Source organism: Mirounga leonina, unplaced genomic scaffold (genome assembly GCF_011800145.1).
Source record: "Mirounga leonina isolate KUSES-001 unplaced genomic scaffold, KU_Mleo_1.0 Mir_200, whole genome shotgun sequence".
NCBI classification, from domain to species: domain Eukaryota; kingdom Metazoa; phylum Chordata; class Mammalia; order Carnivora; family Phocidae; genus Mirounga; species Mirounga leonina.
In genome coordinates this window covers 10,637,048-10,656,285 of record NW_023270503.1, presented here as the reverse complement: position 1 = coordinate 10,656,285, position 19,238 = coordinate 10,637,048, and the positions used below count along the sequence as shown (strand labels likewise).

General features: G+C 41.5%; 2 protein-coding genes across 13 annotated transcripts in view; one reads left to right on the top strand and one right to left on the bottom strand.

The window, feature by feature from the left end:
• Positions 1-14,268, bottom strand: part of ACACA (acetyl-CoA carboxylase alpha) — a 280,433-nt gene extending 266,165 nt beyond the window's left edge. For 4 of the 7 annotated variants that reach the window (XM_035026634.1, XM_035026635.1, XM_035026633.1 and 1 more), the window contains exon 1: positions 13,963-14,268. Coding sequence is in view for 1 of the 7 variants with exons in the window: in XM_035026633.1 (XP_034882524.1) it covers positions 13,963-14,000 (38 nt within the window). In the remaining 6 variants the exon portion in view is untranslated. The remainder of the gene's footprint in view (positions 1-13,962) is intronic. The other 3 variants (XM_035026637.1, XM_035026639.1, XM_035026640.1) reach the window with 1 other exon arrangement.
• Positions 14,269-14,551: 283 nt separating this feature from the next.
• TADA2A (transcriptional adaptor 2A) overlaps positions 14,552-19,238 on the top strand; it is a 49,224-nt gene continuing 44,537 nt past the window's right edge. For 4 of the 6 annotated variants that reach the window (XM_035026628.1, XM_035026625.1, XM_035026630.1 and 1 more), the window contains exons 1-3: positions 14,552-14,626; positions 15,378-15,534; positions 17,397-17,525. In XM_035026628.1, coding sequence (XP_034882519.1) covers positions 17,501-17,525 — 25 coding nt within the window. In that variant the 5' untranslated portion in view covers positions 14,552-14,626; positions 15,378-15,534; positions 17,397-17,500. The remainder of the gene's footprint in view (positions 14,627-15,377; positions 15,535-17,396; positions 17,526-19,238) is intronic. The other 2 variants (XM_035026626.1, XM_035026627.1) reach the window with 2 other exon arrangements.

The following is a 19,238-nucleotide window of genomic DNA, read 5'->3' as shown; positions in this document are numbered from 1 at the left end:
GGGCTCAATGTGGGGCTCCATCCCAGGACCCCGGGATCATGCCCTGAGCTGAAGGCAGACGCTTAATGACTGAGCTGCCCAGGTGCCCCTCGATAAAAAAGTTTCTAAGGAGTGCCAATTATTCCGCTGGGAAGTGACAAGCCAGGAAGATTTTTATGGCAAATTCATTCTCATTAAGTTACCACACTTTGTTTTTTGATTATTAAAGGACACTTTCATTATAACAATTTTTAGGAAATGCTGGAAAGTGTAAAGAATAAATGAAAAAACAAGAAAGAAATGATACCTAATCCCCCCTCCCAAAGATAACCACTGTTAATACTTGGATGTATCTCTCTACAGACATTATAAATAAAGACACATGTTTCACAAATCACATCATATTCTCCATACTATTTTAAACCTGTCCTTCTTTTTTGGTTAATACATTACTGCTGTGTTTCCAGTTGGCACAAGTAATTTTTTTATTTTTTTAAGATTTTTTTTTTTTTTAATTTTTAAGTAATCTTTATGCCCAACATGGAGCTCAAACTCACAACCCCAAGATGAAGAATCGCATACTCTACTGACTGAGCCAGCCAGGCGCCCCTAAATTTTTCTTTCTTTATTTTTTAAGTAATCTCTATACCCAACATGGCGCTCAAACTCATGACCCTGAGATTAAGAGTTACATGCTCTACTGACTGAGCCAGCCAGTTGGCCCCAGTTGGCACAAGTATTAAGTTGTGCTTTTTTTTTTTTTTTTTCCAAGTCTTAGAGTTGAGAAGCCTGGCAGTCATTCTCTCTTGGGCTTTAGTGACCCCAAAACCTTCTGATAGGCCCAAAGATTAAGGTGGGTAATTGCTTAGGACAGAAAAGGAACATTCACAGGAACCCTCCAATTTAAACTTTTAAAGGTATTGTTGACTCACATTAATAGTTGCAATTGTGTGTTAAAAGCCTAACTTTCTTCAATATAAAGACTTAACATATGTAAGTTTTATATTTTGTTCTGTCATTTCTTCATTTTTAACCTGTGATTCATTTATATACCTGTGATCTCCAAAAGCAAAGCGACCTAGGACTCCCTGGACCTCTGAAAGGCCTGAGCAGGACATTAGCATCCCTCCTTTTCTGGGTTACTAATCAGAGAGGGACTTAAGGATGGGTCTCTCCTAATCATCCTCTTACCCCACCCTACTTATTTTAGAGCCTCTTTGAGCAGTGTTCAGTGGATTCTGACCCAAAGCACTTTTCCCATGTTTATGACCAGAAATAGCCATTTTCCAAGGAATAGTTGCTATATGTACTTAGGACTGGGAGCTAGGAATCCTTGTTTTTTCTTTGCCTTGGACCGGTTGACAGTCGTATGGCCCCTCCTCGCCTCACAATCGGACCCTCCATTCTCAGGGTTCTATTTCTGGAGTTTACACATGCTGCCCCACGTTGCCATTTATCTCTTCCTCTATGCTGCCTGGACTGCCTGGTTCTTATGCCTGAAGCCTGTAGTAGCCGTATTAATTTGTATATGACTATATTACTTTGAATCTGACACAGCACCATGTGCATAGCAGACACTCAACACATATGCTGATAATGTCACTCCACTAAATGGATAGCTGAGGGTAGCATAACTGACTTCCTAGAAGAAAATGAGGTATCTTTACTTCAAATCAAAGCTGCTATTGGTTACCAGGTAAACGCAAACCAACAAGAGGCCATCCTGGAACTGTTGGTAACATTTGAATTTATCTCTCTGGACTTTAATATATTTTTTTCTCTCGTATTTCTTTATCCCTTCATCTTTCTCTTCCTGTTCCTTATTCTAACACTTTCCCATTTCCTTCTTTTCCTTTTCCTTATTTAGTGACCTGACTCACCAGTCATCTAATACCAGAAATTTCCCTTAATCGGAATTCCTAGAGAACTTGGATCCATGTCTATGGTTAGATTTCAGGTCCCCAAAGCCTTTTTTCTAACTAACCTTCCTTCATATGGTAGAGTGTAGCAACGGGGGCACTTTGGGCTGGAATATACAAACTTTTACCAGACACTTGTGAATTTGCGCCACCCAGTGGCTGAAGTCGCTAACTTCATCCTCTGAAAAAAGTGGGCAAAAATAAATGAAAATAAGCAAATGTAAATAAATGTGAAGCCCGTATGTATTATTGGCCCAAAGGGGGGTTAAAAAACATTCATAAACACCAAGATCCTGCCCTATTTTAAGTCTATTTTCTAAAATTTAAAATAGGAAGGAGAAGGATATGTTCAGAGTATAGTGTCATGGTCTCCACAGAATAAGATAATGTCCAGAAGACTCTCCAAGGATTTATTCAGGTCATGACTGCTCCCTAATGTACTGGAAAAGAAGAATAAACAGTGCAGGCTATACTATAAATTCCTTATTGCCCTCTAGAAGAACCAAACATTCAACAGAAGAGACACTGAATTTGAAGACTTATGAACTATACATATAATACCAGATAGCAGTTTATTTCTTCTACAGTGAATCTTCTTGGGGGCGGGGGTTGCCTGAGTGGCTCAGTCAGTTAAGCATCCGACTCTTGATCTCAACTCAGGTCTTGATCTCAGGGTTGTGAGTTCAAGCCTTATGTTGGGCTCCACGCTGGGCATGGAGCCTACTTAAAAAAAATAATAATTAAAATGAATTTTCTCAGACATGTCTATGTCTAGGACATATGACAAGGAGTAGAATTCATGGGTTGTAGGATACATACATCTTCAACTTTGCTAGAATGCATATGGTTTTCCAAAGCAGTTGTACCAAATACGTTCCCACCAGCATTAGAGTATTATTCCACTATCTCCCTAACTTGAAAATCAGACTTTAAAATTTTTGCCAATCTTAACTCTATGAAGTAATGTGTCATTGTTGTTCTTATGTATGTTTTCCTGCTTAATAATGAGGTTGAGTTTCCTTCCACATATTTGCATTCAGGTTTTCTCTTGCTTGCTTATAACCTTTCCCCTTTTTTGGGGGAGGGGGGTTGTTAATCTTTTTTTTTTAATATTTTATTTTTAAGTAATCTCTATACTGAACATTGGGCTCAAACTCACAACCCTGAGATCGAGAGTCCCATGGTCTACTAAGCCAGCCAGGAACCCCTGTTAGTCTCTTTTTTTTACTGTTATGGAAGTCTGTATTCTTGGCTATATTCTTGGACACTAATTGTCTGTGAAACATGTTACAATCAAAAGTGTATTTCTAAGATATTATTCCTCAACATGCAGATTTATACATAAAAAGCAACCATCAGGCTCTGAAGCTCTGGGAATCCCATTTGGCTCCAAGAATTTGTTTTGACTTTGGCTTCTACAGCTGCATTTAAAAAGCTGTTTGACACATTAAAACTCCCACAAAACTGAATGTATTTCTTAGAAGGATTTCAAGAACTCCCATCTTGAAGGACTTTGCTTTGCCCAACACATACATGACAAAATAAGGTAGTTGGGTCATCAGATCGTCCAACCCTATTCAATTCTTGATGGCAGGAAGAGAAAAAAAAGTAGGTCTCATGAAGCTACTAGTATCTGTCATTGTCTTCTTCTGAAATTAAACCAGCTAAGTAACGCACATGTTCAATTTCAGAATGATTGATTTAGATATTTTTCTCCCCAGGCATTTGTGATGACTCTATAGTGTTGAAGAGAAGTGCAACATGCAGGGATAGCTAAACTCCTGGGCCTGTTTTCCACTAAAAAGCACAGAGCTCTCCAGGGTAAGCCATAAAGTACCTTTGCCCAACATTTTTATTTGTCTAAGCATGGGAAAATGAACTTTGGCAGAAGAGACGGTCCATGTGCCAGAGCAACATCACCTTAGGGAAGCGTAGCCTCCTTTTCTCTGTTGCAGATGTCATTGTTTACCCTTTCCATCCCCTCCTTCCTATCCAGATAGGAAATGATTGGATTCCCATACCCTCTCAATGAAATCCTTTCCCTCCCCACATACTCATTCTTCCTGGTGGATTAAGTTTAAACCTCTGTCCTCTAACCGTAGACCGTAATAACAGCTAACATTTCATGCACATCTGTTATGTAAGAACAAAAGCTTTGTCTTCTGCTAAAGTAACAGTAGGGAAACAAGTAGATTAAGGAGCATATAGCTGGCCTAAACTACCATACTCTATCTCCCCATAGTTGCTCTCTTGCCTCTCTTTAATCTGTACACCGTTCTCCACACTGCAGCCAGAAAGAGCTTTGCAACACACAAATTTGATCGTGTTACTCCTCTGCTAAAAACCATTCAGTGGCTTCCCACCGCTATCAGGATAAAGCCCCAAATCCTTAACAAGACTGCTAAGGCCCTGAATAGTCTAGCATGTCTCCTTCTCCAGTCTCATCTGCCCTCACTGTTCCCCTGACTCTAGCTTTGGCCACAGTGGACCAGCTTCCTTCTTTCTTGCCTCAGAGCCTATGCTGTTCTCTGGGCCTCTGACACCATTTCCCATTCCCTTACCCCACCTTCCCCTTCCTTCACTACCCTTTGCCTATTTTATTTTTAAAGGTTTTTTGGTTTTTTTTTAAGATTTTATTTATTTATTTGAGATAGAGAGAGAGAGCACATGAGAGGGGGGAGGGTCAGAGGGAGAAGCAGACTCCCTGCTGAGCAGGGAGCCCGATGTGGGACTTGATCCCGGGACTCCAGGATCATGACCTGAGCTGAAGGCAGTTGCTCAACCAACTGAGCCACCCAAGCGCCCTACCCTTTGCCTATTTAACCCCTACTCATATTTCAGATATTGACTCAACAACCACCTCCTTCACAGAGTCCTCTCTGACCTCCCAAACTCCACTAGGTTTACAGTGTAAATTTCCTCCACAGAATTAATCCGTTTGTAATTGTTCTCCTGTGGCATTTGATGGACGCCTCTCTCATAGAGGTGAGCTACATTGAGAGCAGGCACCATGCCTGTTTTACTTACATTGTGTCCCTAGTCCTAGAGCTGTGTCTGACATGTGTAGGGATTTCATAAATAAGTGCCCTTCATGAAAGGTGAGACAGATAGGGGCTGAGTTGGTTCTCTTCCCAGACTCTCTTTCCTTCAAGGTTCCCAGATCCTAGAAATTTGTTTTTTTCATTTTTTTAAAAAAGATTTTATTTATCTTAGAGAGAGAGAGAGAGAACATGAGCAGGTGGGGGGGCAGAGGGAGAGGGAGAAGCAGGCTCCCCGTGGATCAGCGAGCCTGACACACAGGCTTGATCCCAGGAGCTTGAGATCATGACCTGAGCCAAAGGCAGACACGCCTAACCGACTAAGCCACCCAGGCACCCCAATCCTAGAAATTTATAATCCATCTTCTCGGTGTCCTCCCTTCTTTTACCATGAGTCACCAGCCTGGTCCCCATCTTACCCTCTGAAGGAACTACAATTATTATCTGCATTTTATGGAAAAGTGAGGGATCAGCCACTTACTTGCCCAAGGTCTCAGAGCTAGCAAGTGACAGAGCTAGGATTCCAATGCAGGTAGGTGACCTCAAAATCTCTACACTTTTAACCACTACATATGAGCCCTGCCAATTACATCTTTCATTGATATTTCTCTTTAACTGTTTAACCTCTTCCTTATCTACTTCTTTTTATTAGGAGGATTAGCCCTTTGTGATACGAGTTGCAAACATTGTTCTACTTTGCCACTTATGTTTTGACATTGCTTAAGGTGTTATTTTGTTTGGCAGAAACTGTGAGCTTTGTGTAGTCAAATTATTAATCTCTGCTTTTATGCTTTCTGTATTCTGAATCATAATTAGATTATCCTTCCCTGTGCCAAGATGCTAAATGAGTTTTCTCATATTTTGTTTTCAATTTTTATATTTTTATTTAAATATTTAATCCATTTGGAGTTTATCCTGGTGTGAGGTACAAATTGACACTTATTTTTTTCCCGGATATTATCCACTTGTCCACACCATTTTTTGAGTAGCCCACCTTTATTATATACTAGGTTCCTATATTTATTTTGGTTTACTTCTATACATTCTATTCTGTTATATGCTTGTATAATTGGTACTTTTTCTTTTCTCCAGTGAGCATTTTTTAACCTTTATCTTTGACTTCTCTGTAATATTTGGCACTGTTGACTAATTCATTTTCTTTGATGTACTTTCAGTGCTATATTGGTTACTGAGTAGGTGAATAAACATGTACTTAGGGCACTAGCAAGTCAGGGGCAGCAAAATAATAACGATGAAGATATACTCACAGAGGTCACCAGAGGAAAAATCAGAACTTCGTTTTGCTGTCCCTACACATACTTTATAGCTTATGATATTTTTATTTTAAATATTAAAAAAATTTTTTTAAAGATTTTACTTATGGGGCGCCTGGGTGGCTCAGGTGGTTAAGCGTCTGCCTTCGGCTCAGGTCATGATCCCAGGGTCCGGGGATCGAGCCCCATATCGGGCTCCTGGCTCAGCGGGGAGCCTGCTTCTCCCTCTCCCTCTGCCTCTCCCCCTGCTCATGCTCTCTCTATCTCTGTGTCTCAAATGAATAAATAAAATCTTTAAAAAAAAAAAAGATTTTACTTATTTTAGAGAGAGAGAGAGAAAGGAGAAGCAGAAGGGGAAGGAGAGGGACAAGCAGACTCCATGCTCAGAGTGGAGCCCCACACTGGGCTCGATCCCATGAACTGGATCCCACGACTCATCACCTGACCCGAAACCAAGAGTCAGAAGCTTAACCAACTGAGCCACCCAGACACCCCTAAAACTTTTTTTAAAATAAACGCTACACCCAACGTGGGGCTCCAACTTCTGACCCAAAGATCAAGAATCACACGGTCTACTGACGGAACCACCTATGGCTTCAAAACTTCTATCCGTTTGTGCTAACTCCCTAATCGGTATATCTGACCTAGACCTTTCCTTCTGCTGTTGAATCTGTCTAGTGAAGGGCACCTGTACATCCTACAGACACCTCAAACTTAACACATCCAGAACAAAACCTACCCCTTCCCCTTCAGGTCTGCTCTTTGCCTGATGGTCCCTCTCTTGGTGAGCAGCCATTATCCATCAACTATGCTGGACATAGAAAATCATTTTTAATTCTACCACTTATTTATCACTTTTCTCCCCCGAATTGCTTTTTAAAAAAGATTTTATTTATTTGAGAGAGAGACAGAGCATGAGGGGGGGAGGATCAGAGGGAGATACTGGGAGCCCAAAGTGGGACTTGATCCTGGGACCCCAGGATCATGACCTGAGCCGAAGGCAGACGCTTAACCAACTGAGCCACCCAGGCACCTAATTAATTGCTTCTTAAACGCCTTAAATCCATTTCTTCTTCCTCATCCCCATTCCAATGGTGCTAGTTCAATCTTTCATCATCTCTTACTTGGACTGCTGAACCCCCTGGCCTTTCATTTTGCTACTTTTCAGTCCACATCACTGCCAGAGAGATTCAGGTCTAAAACTCAGATGAGTGATAACACTGCTCCCCAACTCAAAATGCTTCACTGGCTCTCCACGGCCGAGTAAAGTGTCAAACCCACTATGGTCTGGCCTCTGTCTACCCATATCATGTCATGTACAGTGGCCCTCCGTTCTTATTCTCTGTACTCCAATCATATGGACCAGCTGGCCACCCTATTTCATGCTTCTGTCCTTTGAATAATTTGTTCCTTCTGCTTGGAAGTTCCTTCCCACTCCTCTCCAAGACTTAACTCATCACTTTCCAGAGACTTACACCTTAATTCTCCCTACAATTGACTAACCTCTTCTTGGAGCCTTTAGTATACCTAACACATCTCTGTTACAACACATATTATCTTGTATTGTAATTATTTTCATGCATATCTGTCTCCCCAACTGGACAGTGAGCATCTTTTTTAAAAAAAAAATTTGAGAGAGAGAGAGAATGCAAGCACATAAGGGGCAGAGGGACAAGCAGACTCCCTGCTGAGTGTGGAGCCTGATGCAGGGCTCGATACAGGGCTCGATCCCAGGACCCCGAGATCATGATCTGAGCTAAAGTCAGATGCTTAACCAACTGAGCCACCCAGGCCCCCCTGGACAGTGAGCATCTTTTTGAGAGCAGAGACTATTTTTTAGTCCTTGAATCTCTAGTACCTGGCATAGTCCTCATCCTAGAGTAGGGCTAAAAAATATTTGTAAGGTAAAGGAATGAACACATAAGAATGTTCTAGAAGTGGGACGTCTGGGTGGCTCAGTCAGTTAAGCATCTGCCTTCAGCTCAAGTCATGATCCCAGGGACCTGGGATGGAGTCCCACTGCCTGCCGCTCTCCGTGCTTGTGAGCTCTCTCTCTGACAAATAAATAAAATCTTAAAAAAAAATGTTCTAGAAATTTCAAATAAAAAGATATGTTCTGTAGGTTGACTTGTAGAAGACTAATAGGCTGTCTGTCTGAAGGCCTCTCAGGCTGTTTTACAGGCTTAGAAACCCAAATTTTCCACACAGAGAATGGTCCCATTATTTAGGAGCAGATTCACACTAACCAAGCTTGTATGTAAATTTATCAATTTATTAATTACAACTAGTAATATAATTGTCATAAGTACAAAAATACTATTCTCTGTATAAGTAGCATATCCTGAACCTGAAGGGAAGCTACATTATTCATGCATAATTGTTTGCACTCTCCATGGAAGAAAAAAAAAAACCTAAATCTTGAAGGGCAAAAAGAATCTTTCTTTATATATAAAGTACAGGTAGACATATAGTATATAAACAGATATCTATCTGGCATATCTGTAGTATTAAAACTTCAATGGGGGAAGCAATTAGGAAAAAGAATGTCTAAAAGGCTCTTCAGGGCTGATAGTCATGATAAAAAGCCTGAGAACACCAGTTTAACTCCCATATTGATTCTTTCTTAAGGAATCAGAATTAGCGGGGTTAATTCTAAAATTCAGATATTCGATGGCATTAGGCTGATATGGTGTCTCTACAATATCACAGCCTATAACAGGGCGATTATGCGTGGAATTCATTGGCCAAGACTCTTTTTCTTGAATGGGCACTCAGAAAGTCAGCTTCCATAGGCTTCAAACTTCCATTACTAACGCCTCCCTCTTTCAGGATGACTCATTCTCCCTTTGGATATACTATACATATTTGGTATTTCCCAGGAGCCAGTCCACTTCCTGAAAATCTTGACATATCTTGGCTGGGACCCATCATCTTCTGAGGTTGTATAAAGTAGTGGTTACAAGTTGGAGATAGAAGTTTGAATCTCTACTATGCTACCTGTTTACATTCTCTGAGCATCAGTTTCTGCATCAGTAAAATGGGAGTGACAACACCTCCCTTAATGGGTTTTTAAGGACTAAAATGAGAAAAGATACATATATAAAAAGCCTTGAACAATAGTTACTTTTAGTACCAAATTAGGATGAGAACCCTGCTGTGTCATTTTGAAAGTGTGTTTGTGTGAATGCATGATTAAACAGTAAAGACTCAGGGAAAACTGTTGTCCTTGGTATGATTATAGATTCTAGGAAATTAATAAAGTGAGTGGACAAACACTAAAAAATGTGTTTTGCTGTATAAAAATAACCAATTACAGTCATTTATGGAAACAGCTTAACATTTAAGGCCTAATTATCATGCAGCACAATAACAATTACATCTATCATTAAATATGCATCAGATTAACCTCATTGTAAGTTTTATTTGATTATAATAGGAAAGTATTCATTCTGTACTCTAAGGAACAATCTTATAGTTAATTGTTCACAATGCCTAAGTCTGTTCACTATTTACATTAAGTAAATGGGACACAGCTCCTGAGTTTGTTCTGCACTAGAGGTAAAGCTGGATTATCCATCCTTGATGGCAATTATGCATTTGTTCTGTGACCTAGGAGATAAAGTACACTCCCTTACTTATGTATAGTAAGGTGCTAAAGAAGCAAGCAGCAAAAGAAATTCTATTTAATTGCTCAGTGTTCTGGAAACAGGTTTCTAGTAGGTAGATAGGATTCAAATAATGAAAAAATTCTAATGTTGAGCACTGGCTAACCTAGCCTCCTACAACTTCTAAACAAGCCCCAGGGTCATCCTATGGAGCACTTCTAGAATTAGAATCACAATTATAATTTATTTGAATCCCACCATGAACTAGGTATTTTATATATATAGTCATATCCTTACAAAACTCTTATGAATTAGGTATTATAATTTTCATTTTACACACGAGGAGAAAAAAGGCACAGAAAGATAATAACTTGCTTAAATACTTGCAAGTGGTAAAGGGTAGTAGTTAAATTTTTCGGATAAACAGAAGTTACTCAGCAACAATACATTCCTAGTTCACCTAACTTTTTGGATTCTACCCAAAGCCTGGTGACTCACGAGACAGATACTCTGCACTTTACATAGATCAAAAAGAAGTCAGGATGGTGAGGAAGAGGCAAAACAGATGGGTAGCAAAAGCCTAGATTCACGGACACTCTCCTTAATGGCTATGGCATTATGAAAATCCTGATACCTGCTAACTCTTCAGTTTTAAAGAGTCAGAGGTAGTTTATTAGTAACATTTGGCCAGATTTGGCTTTCATCCTGGCTGTGCTACCTAGTAACTAAATGACTTTGGGCAAATGGTTTTCCTTTTCTGAGCCTTATTTTCCCTTATTTGTAATGTAGGATGCAGCAGGGCCCTTTAGCAAAAAAATTTTTTCCATTTTGTTCACCTCTGAGATCTTTAGGGCCCTCTTCCTTAATGCAGAAGCAACCCAGACATGCCACCGTGTGGAGAAATGTCTATATAGACCTTATATTTCTGTAAATAGATTAGCAGGACTGCTTCCACCTTTCCTCTGCAGACTGGTCACAGTTGAGGTGGATCAAGTTAAATAAGCAGTCTAGGAACCTTCTGGAAAGAAAAGGATTGATTCCTTAACTCCTTTGATGAGGGTGGTCACAAAGAGAGAAAGATAGAAGGTGGAGTAAAGGCGCAGGAAGGAGGAAAGCAATGCTCCTGAATGCAAGACTCCACAGCAGAGCCTGAGGAGGCTAGAATCAGTCCTGAACTAGGCCACAGGGGAGCCTATGCTTCTGGGAAAGTGACTTAGTGTGTGTGAACTCACATTGCTGAGAGCTAAGAGCTGTAATCCTTGAGGCTCCCGCCTTTTGTGGGGTGAAACCCTCTCTTCTGAGCGTGTCAAAGGAAGATCCCTTGCCTTGAAGAGCCCTGGTAATTGGCAAAGGACTCTGCTCCAGGACCTAAATCTCTGGCTAACTTACATGTACTAGGTATACCTCAGAGCTTAAAGGAGAGGAAGTTGAAACCCAGAAGAAAGCAGAGACTTCGAGACTTTCTGTTTTTATCTATTTGTATACCAGACTACAAAGAACCACCTCACTTAGAAAAAATATAAGTATTAGATGAGATAAAGTTTATAAACTCAGCACTCAGGACAAGTGAGTAACTAGAAATGATAAAGAATCATTTCCATAGGGAGGGAACTCAGAAACTACACTTCTGATTCTAAACACAGCAGCTTTACAGTTGAAGAGGACCTGTTGGCATATTCTGGACTCAGTCAATGGCAGCTACATTACAGACCCTGGCAGTAGGATACAATTTTCCCTGCTGGGTTTCAAGTTCAAAGGCCAACCTCCTCCGTTAAGAATGGAAGGGCTTGGGGAATGCCTGCGTGGCTCATTCGGTTAAGCTTCCCCAGCACAAGCAGTGGGAGCGGCAGGCAGAGGGAGAAGCAGGCTTCCTGCAGGGAGCCTGATGCGGGGCTTGATCCCAGGACCCTGGGATCATGACCTGAGCCGAAGGCAGATGCTTAATGACTGAGCCACCCAGGCGCCCCAGGTCACCCTATTTATAAATCATGTTCAGGTACTTGGACCTCCAGTGAAAGCAGGTATCTCTTCTCTTTTTACTTTATATATTTTGCCTGAGTGACTTCATCCATACCTTTGCCTTTACTTGCTCATTTCACAAATATTTGTCCAGGATGCACTTAGGGGCACAGAAGTTACAAAGAAGAAAAGACATAGTGTCTGTCTTCAAGCTCTGTCTAAAGAAGACACACATCCAAAGAAACAATTTTGATACAGTTATACACCTCTGAGCTCTAATATATATCTAATATATATCATTTCCACTCAGATTGCAAAACACAAATCCAAAACAGAACTTTTAATTTCTCCTCCAAATCTGTTATTCCTGCAGCTGGTTTTACAATTGATGCCACTATCCATTACATTGCTAAAGGCAAAAACCCAGAAAAGCACTGCCTTCAACAGTGTTACCCTTTCTTTCACTGTGCATTTTAATTTTTCCACATCTTAAGCAAAATGACTAAATTGGGGCTAAGAATTCTAATGAGGGCCTAACATCAATTGAAGCAGAGGGTAATTTTCAGGTGCTTGAATGCTATGTTTTTAACGAATAGATCCCAGTGTTAATGTGGGATTGTTTTTTCCACAATAGTACAACACTGATGACTCATATTCAATTTGTTGACAATCATGACATCCAGATCTGGATATATGGAGATCTAGCCAGTCTCAAAAAACTTCACTTTAGGTGAGAAAGACATGAAGATAAGTCCTCAAGTGTCTGACCCTATCTCCTCTTTGTGGAGATGAGTGGTTGCCGAGGTGTAAAGGTGTAGGTGAAACACCAATGTTGATTAACTGTTGAATGATGGCTGTATAAAAGGATAATTAATGCTTTAAAGAGTAACTTTAATGTTTCTACCATCTTATTCTCCACACAGTTGCCAGACTGATCCTTTTAAAATAAATCTGATTACCTCCCCCACCACACACCAAGGAGTCATTCATGAGCCATCTCTGCAAAGAAACTGCTCTAAAATACATAAAATTCGAATCCACATTGCTTGGCAAAATAAGTTTTCCAAATTGTTAAACCCTAAAAAGAAGTCTCCCCCCCCCAAAAAAATTCCGATTACTCCTTTGCTCTCAACCCTTGCATGGTACTCTACCACATCCCCCCAAAATCCAAAGTCCAACCATGGCTTACGAGATGATGCATGATCTGGTTTCTGCCTGTTTCGCAACTTATTTCTCTAATTTGCTGTGCTGCAGCCACACTGGTCTCCTTGCTGCTTCTCCAACAGGCCAAGCAAGTCCCTATCTCAGGGCCATTGCAATTGCTGCTTCTCTTCTAGTTTCCCTCTGGAAATCCATGTGCTGCCTCCCTTAATGATTAGGTTTCTACTTATGTGCTCTTTCAATTAAGAGGCCTTCCTTGTCTACCTCATCTAAAAGACCGTGCCCACATCACTCTTATCCCTTTATTCTGATTTATTTTTTTCCCATAAAACTTGCCACATTACCAGGCACTACCTGTTCTTTAGTAATATGTATATTGTTTCTTGTCAATCTCCCCCACTATTATATAAGGCAGAGACTATTTTGTTCGCTGCTGAGTTCTCAGCACCTAGAACAGGGTCTGCTTATTAAATATTTGTTGACTAAATGACTAGATTTTCAGGATACATCAAAATTAAACTACACTATAATAGATCTATTGACACGATGCATAGGAAAATGTCTGGAAGAGTATACCAAAATGTTAACTGTTTATTTAACACAGTGGGAGCTGGTGTGAATTTTGATTATTTTTTAGGACGAATTTGTAGCATTCATATACTAAAAGATCAATCAAGAGGTCACACCAGCAGAAAATGCAAATGAATTTAAAGAGAGGCTGGGCGAATTTATGAAAGACAGACTTCTAAATAGATGTAAGAGCATAATGGTGCAGATTACCACAGCTTGAATCCCCTTCCCAACACTTTCTAGCCGTGTGTTCCCAAGTTATTTATAAGCCAGTCTAAATGTCTTCACCTGGAAAATGGGGGTAATAACAGTGCCCACCTCATAAGGTTGTTTTTGAAGATTAAATGACACCATGGATGTCACCTCTTTTGTAACAATGCCTGGCATGCACTAAATACCCGACAAATGGTAGCTATTATAATAATTAGTAGTAGTAATAAGAGATGTTGGGACATACCTAGCCCTCAAGATTGACATCAGAGCGGACCACCACATCCTCTCATCATTGCGCCTCAGTCTGGGCCCCTGAAGCCCAGAGAGGGGAGGGTTCTTTCCAAAGAAGAGAATTTCGACGTTCCAGAAGCATCTGAATAAAACGTACCCTCTTTACCCTTACACCATTCAGTCAGTCTGGTTAATCCGCGAGCAGCGCTGCAAGAGCCGCTCCGCCTCAGCTGCCTTCGCGTCAACAGGGGCGGCGGGAGTGGGAATGTTAGGAACACAAAAGCAGGACAGTACCGGCCCGCTCCACCTCACCGCACTCTGGAGCGGATCGAACGGCGGCGCCACGCACCGGCAAGCCTCTGGCGCCCGGGAACGCGCCTCACGCAAAAGCGGCTGCTGCCCGGACTCAAGTCAGGCAGGCTGCTCAGGCCGCCCTAACCCCCCGGGCCTCTGCTGGAGGACGGCGGCGGGCGCGCGGCGAGGCCGAGGCGCGGGCCGAAGGGGCGGCGGGGGGGGCGGGGGCGGCGGCGGCGGCGGCGGCGGCGGCGGGGCCGCGAAGGCCGGGGAGGGGCGGCGCGGCGGCGAGCTCGCGCCTGTGTCGCTCGAGAGCGAGCACGTACGCCCGGGGGCGCGCGCGGCTGGCGGCTCCTCAGCGCGGAGCAGGGGGACGCAGCGAGGTGAGGCACGAGGCGCTACAAGGCGGGTGGCGGCGGGGCGCGAGCCCCTCTAGCGGCCGAGGGGGCGGCGGGGACGGGGGCGAGCTGCGGGCCCCGGCGGCTCGGGGGGAAACGCGGCGGGCGGGCTTGCGGAGCCGGGCCACGCCGCGCCGCGCCTCGCCTCGCCGCGCCGCGCCTGGTGGAGGGCGGCGCGGGCTCGGCCTGACCGGTCGGCCCCGCCTCGCGGCGTGCCTGGCGCGCCCCGCCCCCTGCGCCCCCTGGGCGGCCCTGCACTGCCAGAGCCTCGGGATTCCTATTTGTGCGGTGGCGCGCCTAATTACGCTGGGAACAGCAGCTCTGTGTCGTGCACCTGACCGACGTTACATTTCGGGTTTTCAAGTAGGCTTTACACGCTAGGTAGTTCAGCCCCATTTTGAGGCCGACTGAGGCTCAGGTAAAATGACTTGCGCAAGATCATACAGCTTAAGGAACAAAGTGAGAAGCTCCGCCTTGTCTGCAAAACTCCAAACCCTGCACCTGTACTCTGCACCACAGCGGATGCCATTCTTCGCGTGCCTGCCTTCTACCTCCCAGTGACTTTGAATTTGGTAGATGTTAATTTGGAGCTACCCCCATCCTTTTATGGATGTCATGTCTCCTGTGAGAAGAAAGGAGAGGAAAAAAGAAAATTCTGCTTTTTGCAATATTGTGCTTATGACATGGAGTGTTTATATATTCTTTACTTGACCATCCCTATTAACCTTTGTTGAAGGTCGCTGCTGTTCACTACCTTTAAGACATTGTGCAAGTAGCAGTCTTTCAGAACTTCCTTTCTTCTTTGAAAAAGCAGCATGCCTGAAGGTTGTGAGGATTCAAAGAGATAATCCACATACAGTGAGTGGGACCGCCGTACCTGGCATATGAGAAAAGTCAGTAAATGTTGGTCATTATTTTATTACTGAGTGCGTAATACCTCTTGCTAAACCCATTTTTCTTCGAGGCTAACTTCCTGGGACCAGAGTAGGGTGAGAACCATCCTATCCCAGCCCACTTCAAAAAAGACAAGTTTATTGACAGCCATGTAATCTGAATGTCATATAGATTTAAGGATGAATTATACCCCAAGCTCAGTGTACCAGGTGAAAGAAATCACTCCAGGAGAACTAAAGATGAATTAACCTGTTGTAAAACTAACATTCGTCCATTACGTTTTGTTTATTGAGTTCTTTCTCTGTGTTTGGCACTTTGAAGCATACAGATGTATATTGGATAGTAGTTCCTGCTTTCTTTTTTTTTTTTTAAAGATCTTATTTATTTATTTGAGAGAGCGAGAATGAGAGAGAGTACATGAGAGGGGGGAGGGTCAGAGGGAGAAGCAGGCTCCTAGCTGAGCAGGGAGCCCGATGCGGGACTCGATCCCGGGACTCCAGGATCATGACCTGAGCCGAAGGCAGTTGCTTAACCAACTGAGCCACCCAGGCGCCCAGTTCCTGCTTTCATTTAGTCTACAAATGGGAAAAAAATATGCATTCAGAAGTAATCCTCACAAAGTAGAATGGGTTGCCAGAAAAGAGATAGCTAAGAAGCTGTAGGACTATAGAAGGAGAGATGTTTTCTTGACTTAGGGTGAAGTATGATTTCATTTCTGCCTTCAAGAAAATACTTTGTACATTGTTCAAACATTAAATATTTATTCAAAGAGTAAGTGAACAAATATATGTCGTAATAGGGTTCCTTGGTTTCTCGTAATAGTCATTCATATTAAAGTATTAGAAAGATAGAGAAATGAGAAGAAATCTAAACAGTTGGGGCCACCCTTGGGGTTGGGGATCTCAATAGCCAGAGCTCATGGACCAAATTCTTTGATTAGTGAATGACTGGGCTCCATTTGACGTCTGTCCTTGTATGTCTTACTCAAGATTGAGATTTTCATAAGAGATCTGGCCGCTTTAGCTGTGGGGTTGGGGTTTAGAGTATTGTGATTGGTAACGCCACCAGAACCATATGAAAATGTGGGTGAGTCAGTGTCCCAAAGGAAAGAGGATTAAGGAGAGAAGTGACTTGGGCCAAGTGTAAGTGGCGTAAGTATAAGTGTAAGTCAAACTGGGTAGAGAAAAACAATAGTTGTTTATTAGAGATATGTACCTTTTATAGAGGGCTTACTGTGGGCCGCCACCACGGTGCATTATTTATATGGATTTTGGTATTTAATCTTCACAATAACTGTAGGAGGTAGATACTGTTTCTCATACCCACTTTACAGAGGGGGACACAGGCTTATAAAGACAAAATAATTGGGGAGCCTAGCTGGCTGAGTCAGAAGAGCATATAACTCTTGATCTCAGGGTCATGGGTTCGAGCTCCACATTGGGTGTAGAAATTACTTAAATAAATAAAATGGGTGCCTGGGTGGCTCAGTCGTTACTTAAATAAATAAAATGGGTGCCTGGGTGGCTCAGTCGGTTAAGTGTCCAACTCTTGATTTTGGCTCAGGTCATGATCTCGGGGTCATGGGATCAAGCCTTGTGTCAGGCTTCGTGATCAGTGGGGAGTCTACTTGAGATTTTCTCTCTCTCCCTCAACTCTTGCATGCATTTTTTCTCTCTCTCTCTCTAAAATAATTACATATTAAAAAAAAAACCCTTAAAACAAAATTTAAAAAAAGATAAAATAATTTGCTTAGCATTACAAAGCTAGGATGTGGTAGAATTGAGTACATTGCATTGTCTTCTCTGCATCTTGTCCTTTTGAATTATTTTCTGATCCATATGCCGCTTTTGTTTGTTCATAGGGAGTCCTCAAGCTTTGGTGTATGTGTTGGCCAGTTCTGACATCTCCTTGAAGGAGTGCTGCATTGAGGAAGATCAAAACAAGATTGTTTGCAAATTTTAGGGAATGGACCGTTTGGGTTCCTTTAGCAGTAAGTATAGTGGGAACAAGACCCAGGTGAATATTAACAGCAGACTCAAGTGGAAGTTGATCAAAGAAGAAAAATAAGCACTTTGAAGTTAAGCCCTGTGAATCTGATCCTAAAGGAATAAGAGTTATCAAATCAAAATAAAATTAACCAATACTTATTGATTGCCCACTAAACACATGACACAATCATATCACCCTAGGTCTTGTAAGAAAACTATGCTCAGGCATATGATTAACCTGCAATTAGACTTAAGAAAGCACTTGGATTTCTCTTTAGAACCAGTAATATATTTTAGATGCCTTGATAAAAAATGTCAGTGGTAGAATAAAAGACATGCTTCTCTTCCCCCTTCCCTTTTAGGGGGAACTTGTGTTCTAAGAGTGAACCACAGTATAATAATAATGCAGAAAATTATGGTGTGTGTGTGAAATAAATTCAGGCACCCCCAGCTATGGAGAAAAAAATACACTGCCTTTTCTTTGTTTCTGATGATAAGAGATTTGGCAGAAATAGAAATTCTATTGTTAGATGTTAGTAGTGTCCCAATGAGAAGAAACAGAAAGGCACTTTTGAGGTATTGTTTCCTTTTCAGCAGTTTCTTAAAGGACCTCTTATTTACTCTCTCATCACACCTATATATATATAAATTTAGGACAGAATGAAGGCTTCAAACACATCTAGTTCAAATCTCTCATTTTACACATGGAGAAAACCTAAATGAATTTTCCTGATGCTGGAAGTGTAAACTGAAACCACTCCCGTTCCCTTTTTAAAATACTAAAAAAATAAATAAAATATTTTTAAACTTTTTATTTGGAATAATTTCAAACTTACAGGAAAGTTGGAAGAATAAGAATCATACAAAGAATCCACATACACTGTTAACTTCTTACTCCATTTGCATGTGTTCTCTTTGTTTCTCTGTAAATATACATTATATACACCGTATGTAATATATACACTATAAGTAATATATATTTATATACTATGCTATGTATAGGTAGATATAGATACCCCCCCTTTTTTTTCAGAATCATTTAAGGGTAAGGGACATATCATAGCCCTTTACCCGTAAGCACTTTAGTGTTTATTTCCTAAGAATAGGGATATTCTATTACATAACTTCAGTAGGGTTATCAACTAGTAAATTTAACATCCATAAAATATTTTTATCCAATCTACCATCTAGTTCATTCAGTTTTGTAAGCTGACTCAACAGTGTCCTTTATGGTATTTTTTTCCTTCTAATGACACAGGAATCGGTCTTACATTAATGCTATGTTTCTTTAGCCTCCTTTAAACTGAAACATTTCCATAGCATTTATCTTTAGTGACATTCACGCTTTTGAAGAAGCCAGGCCCTTCCTCCCTCCCCTTTTTTAAAATTGAGGTTTCTTGTTTTGGGTTTGTTTGTTCTTGCTCTACACCTCATTGGTGATAATGATTTTGAAAACCCAGTCATAGTGTCTGTTTGAGTTCTCCACTGTATAATTTGTATTTTTCCCTTGGGTATAAAAACAACCCATAGGGAGACACTTTGACACCATAAAGTATCCCACTCCTCATCAAAATTTCTCCCTAGACTTAACATCCATTATGATTTTTCCTTGATCCAGTCTTCACTATCATGCAAAATGATTTTTTTCAAATCCAGCACTCTCCACATTTGGTAGTTAGCACTGACATAATTATATAATATATGTAATTATACAA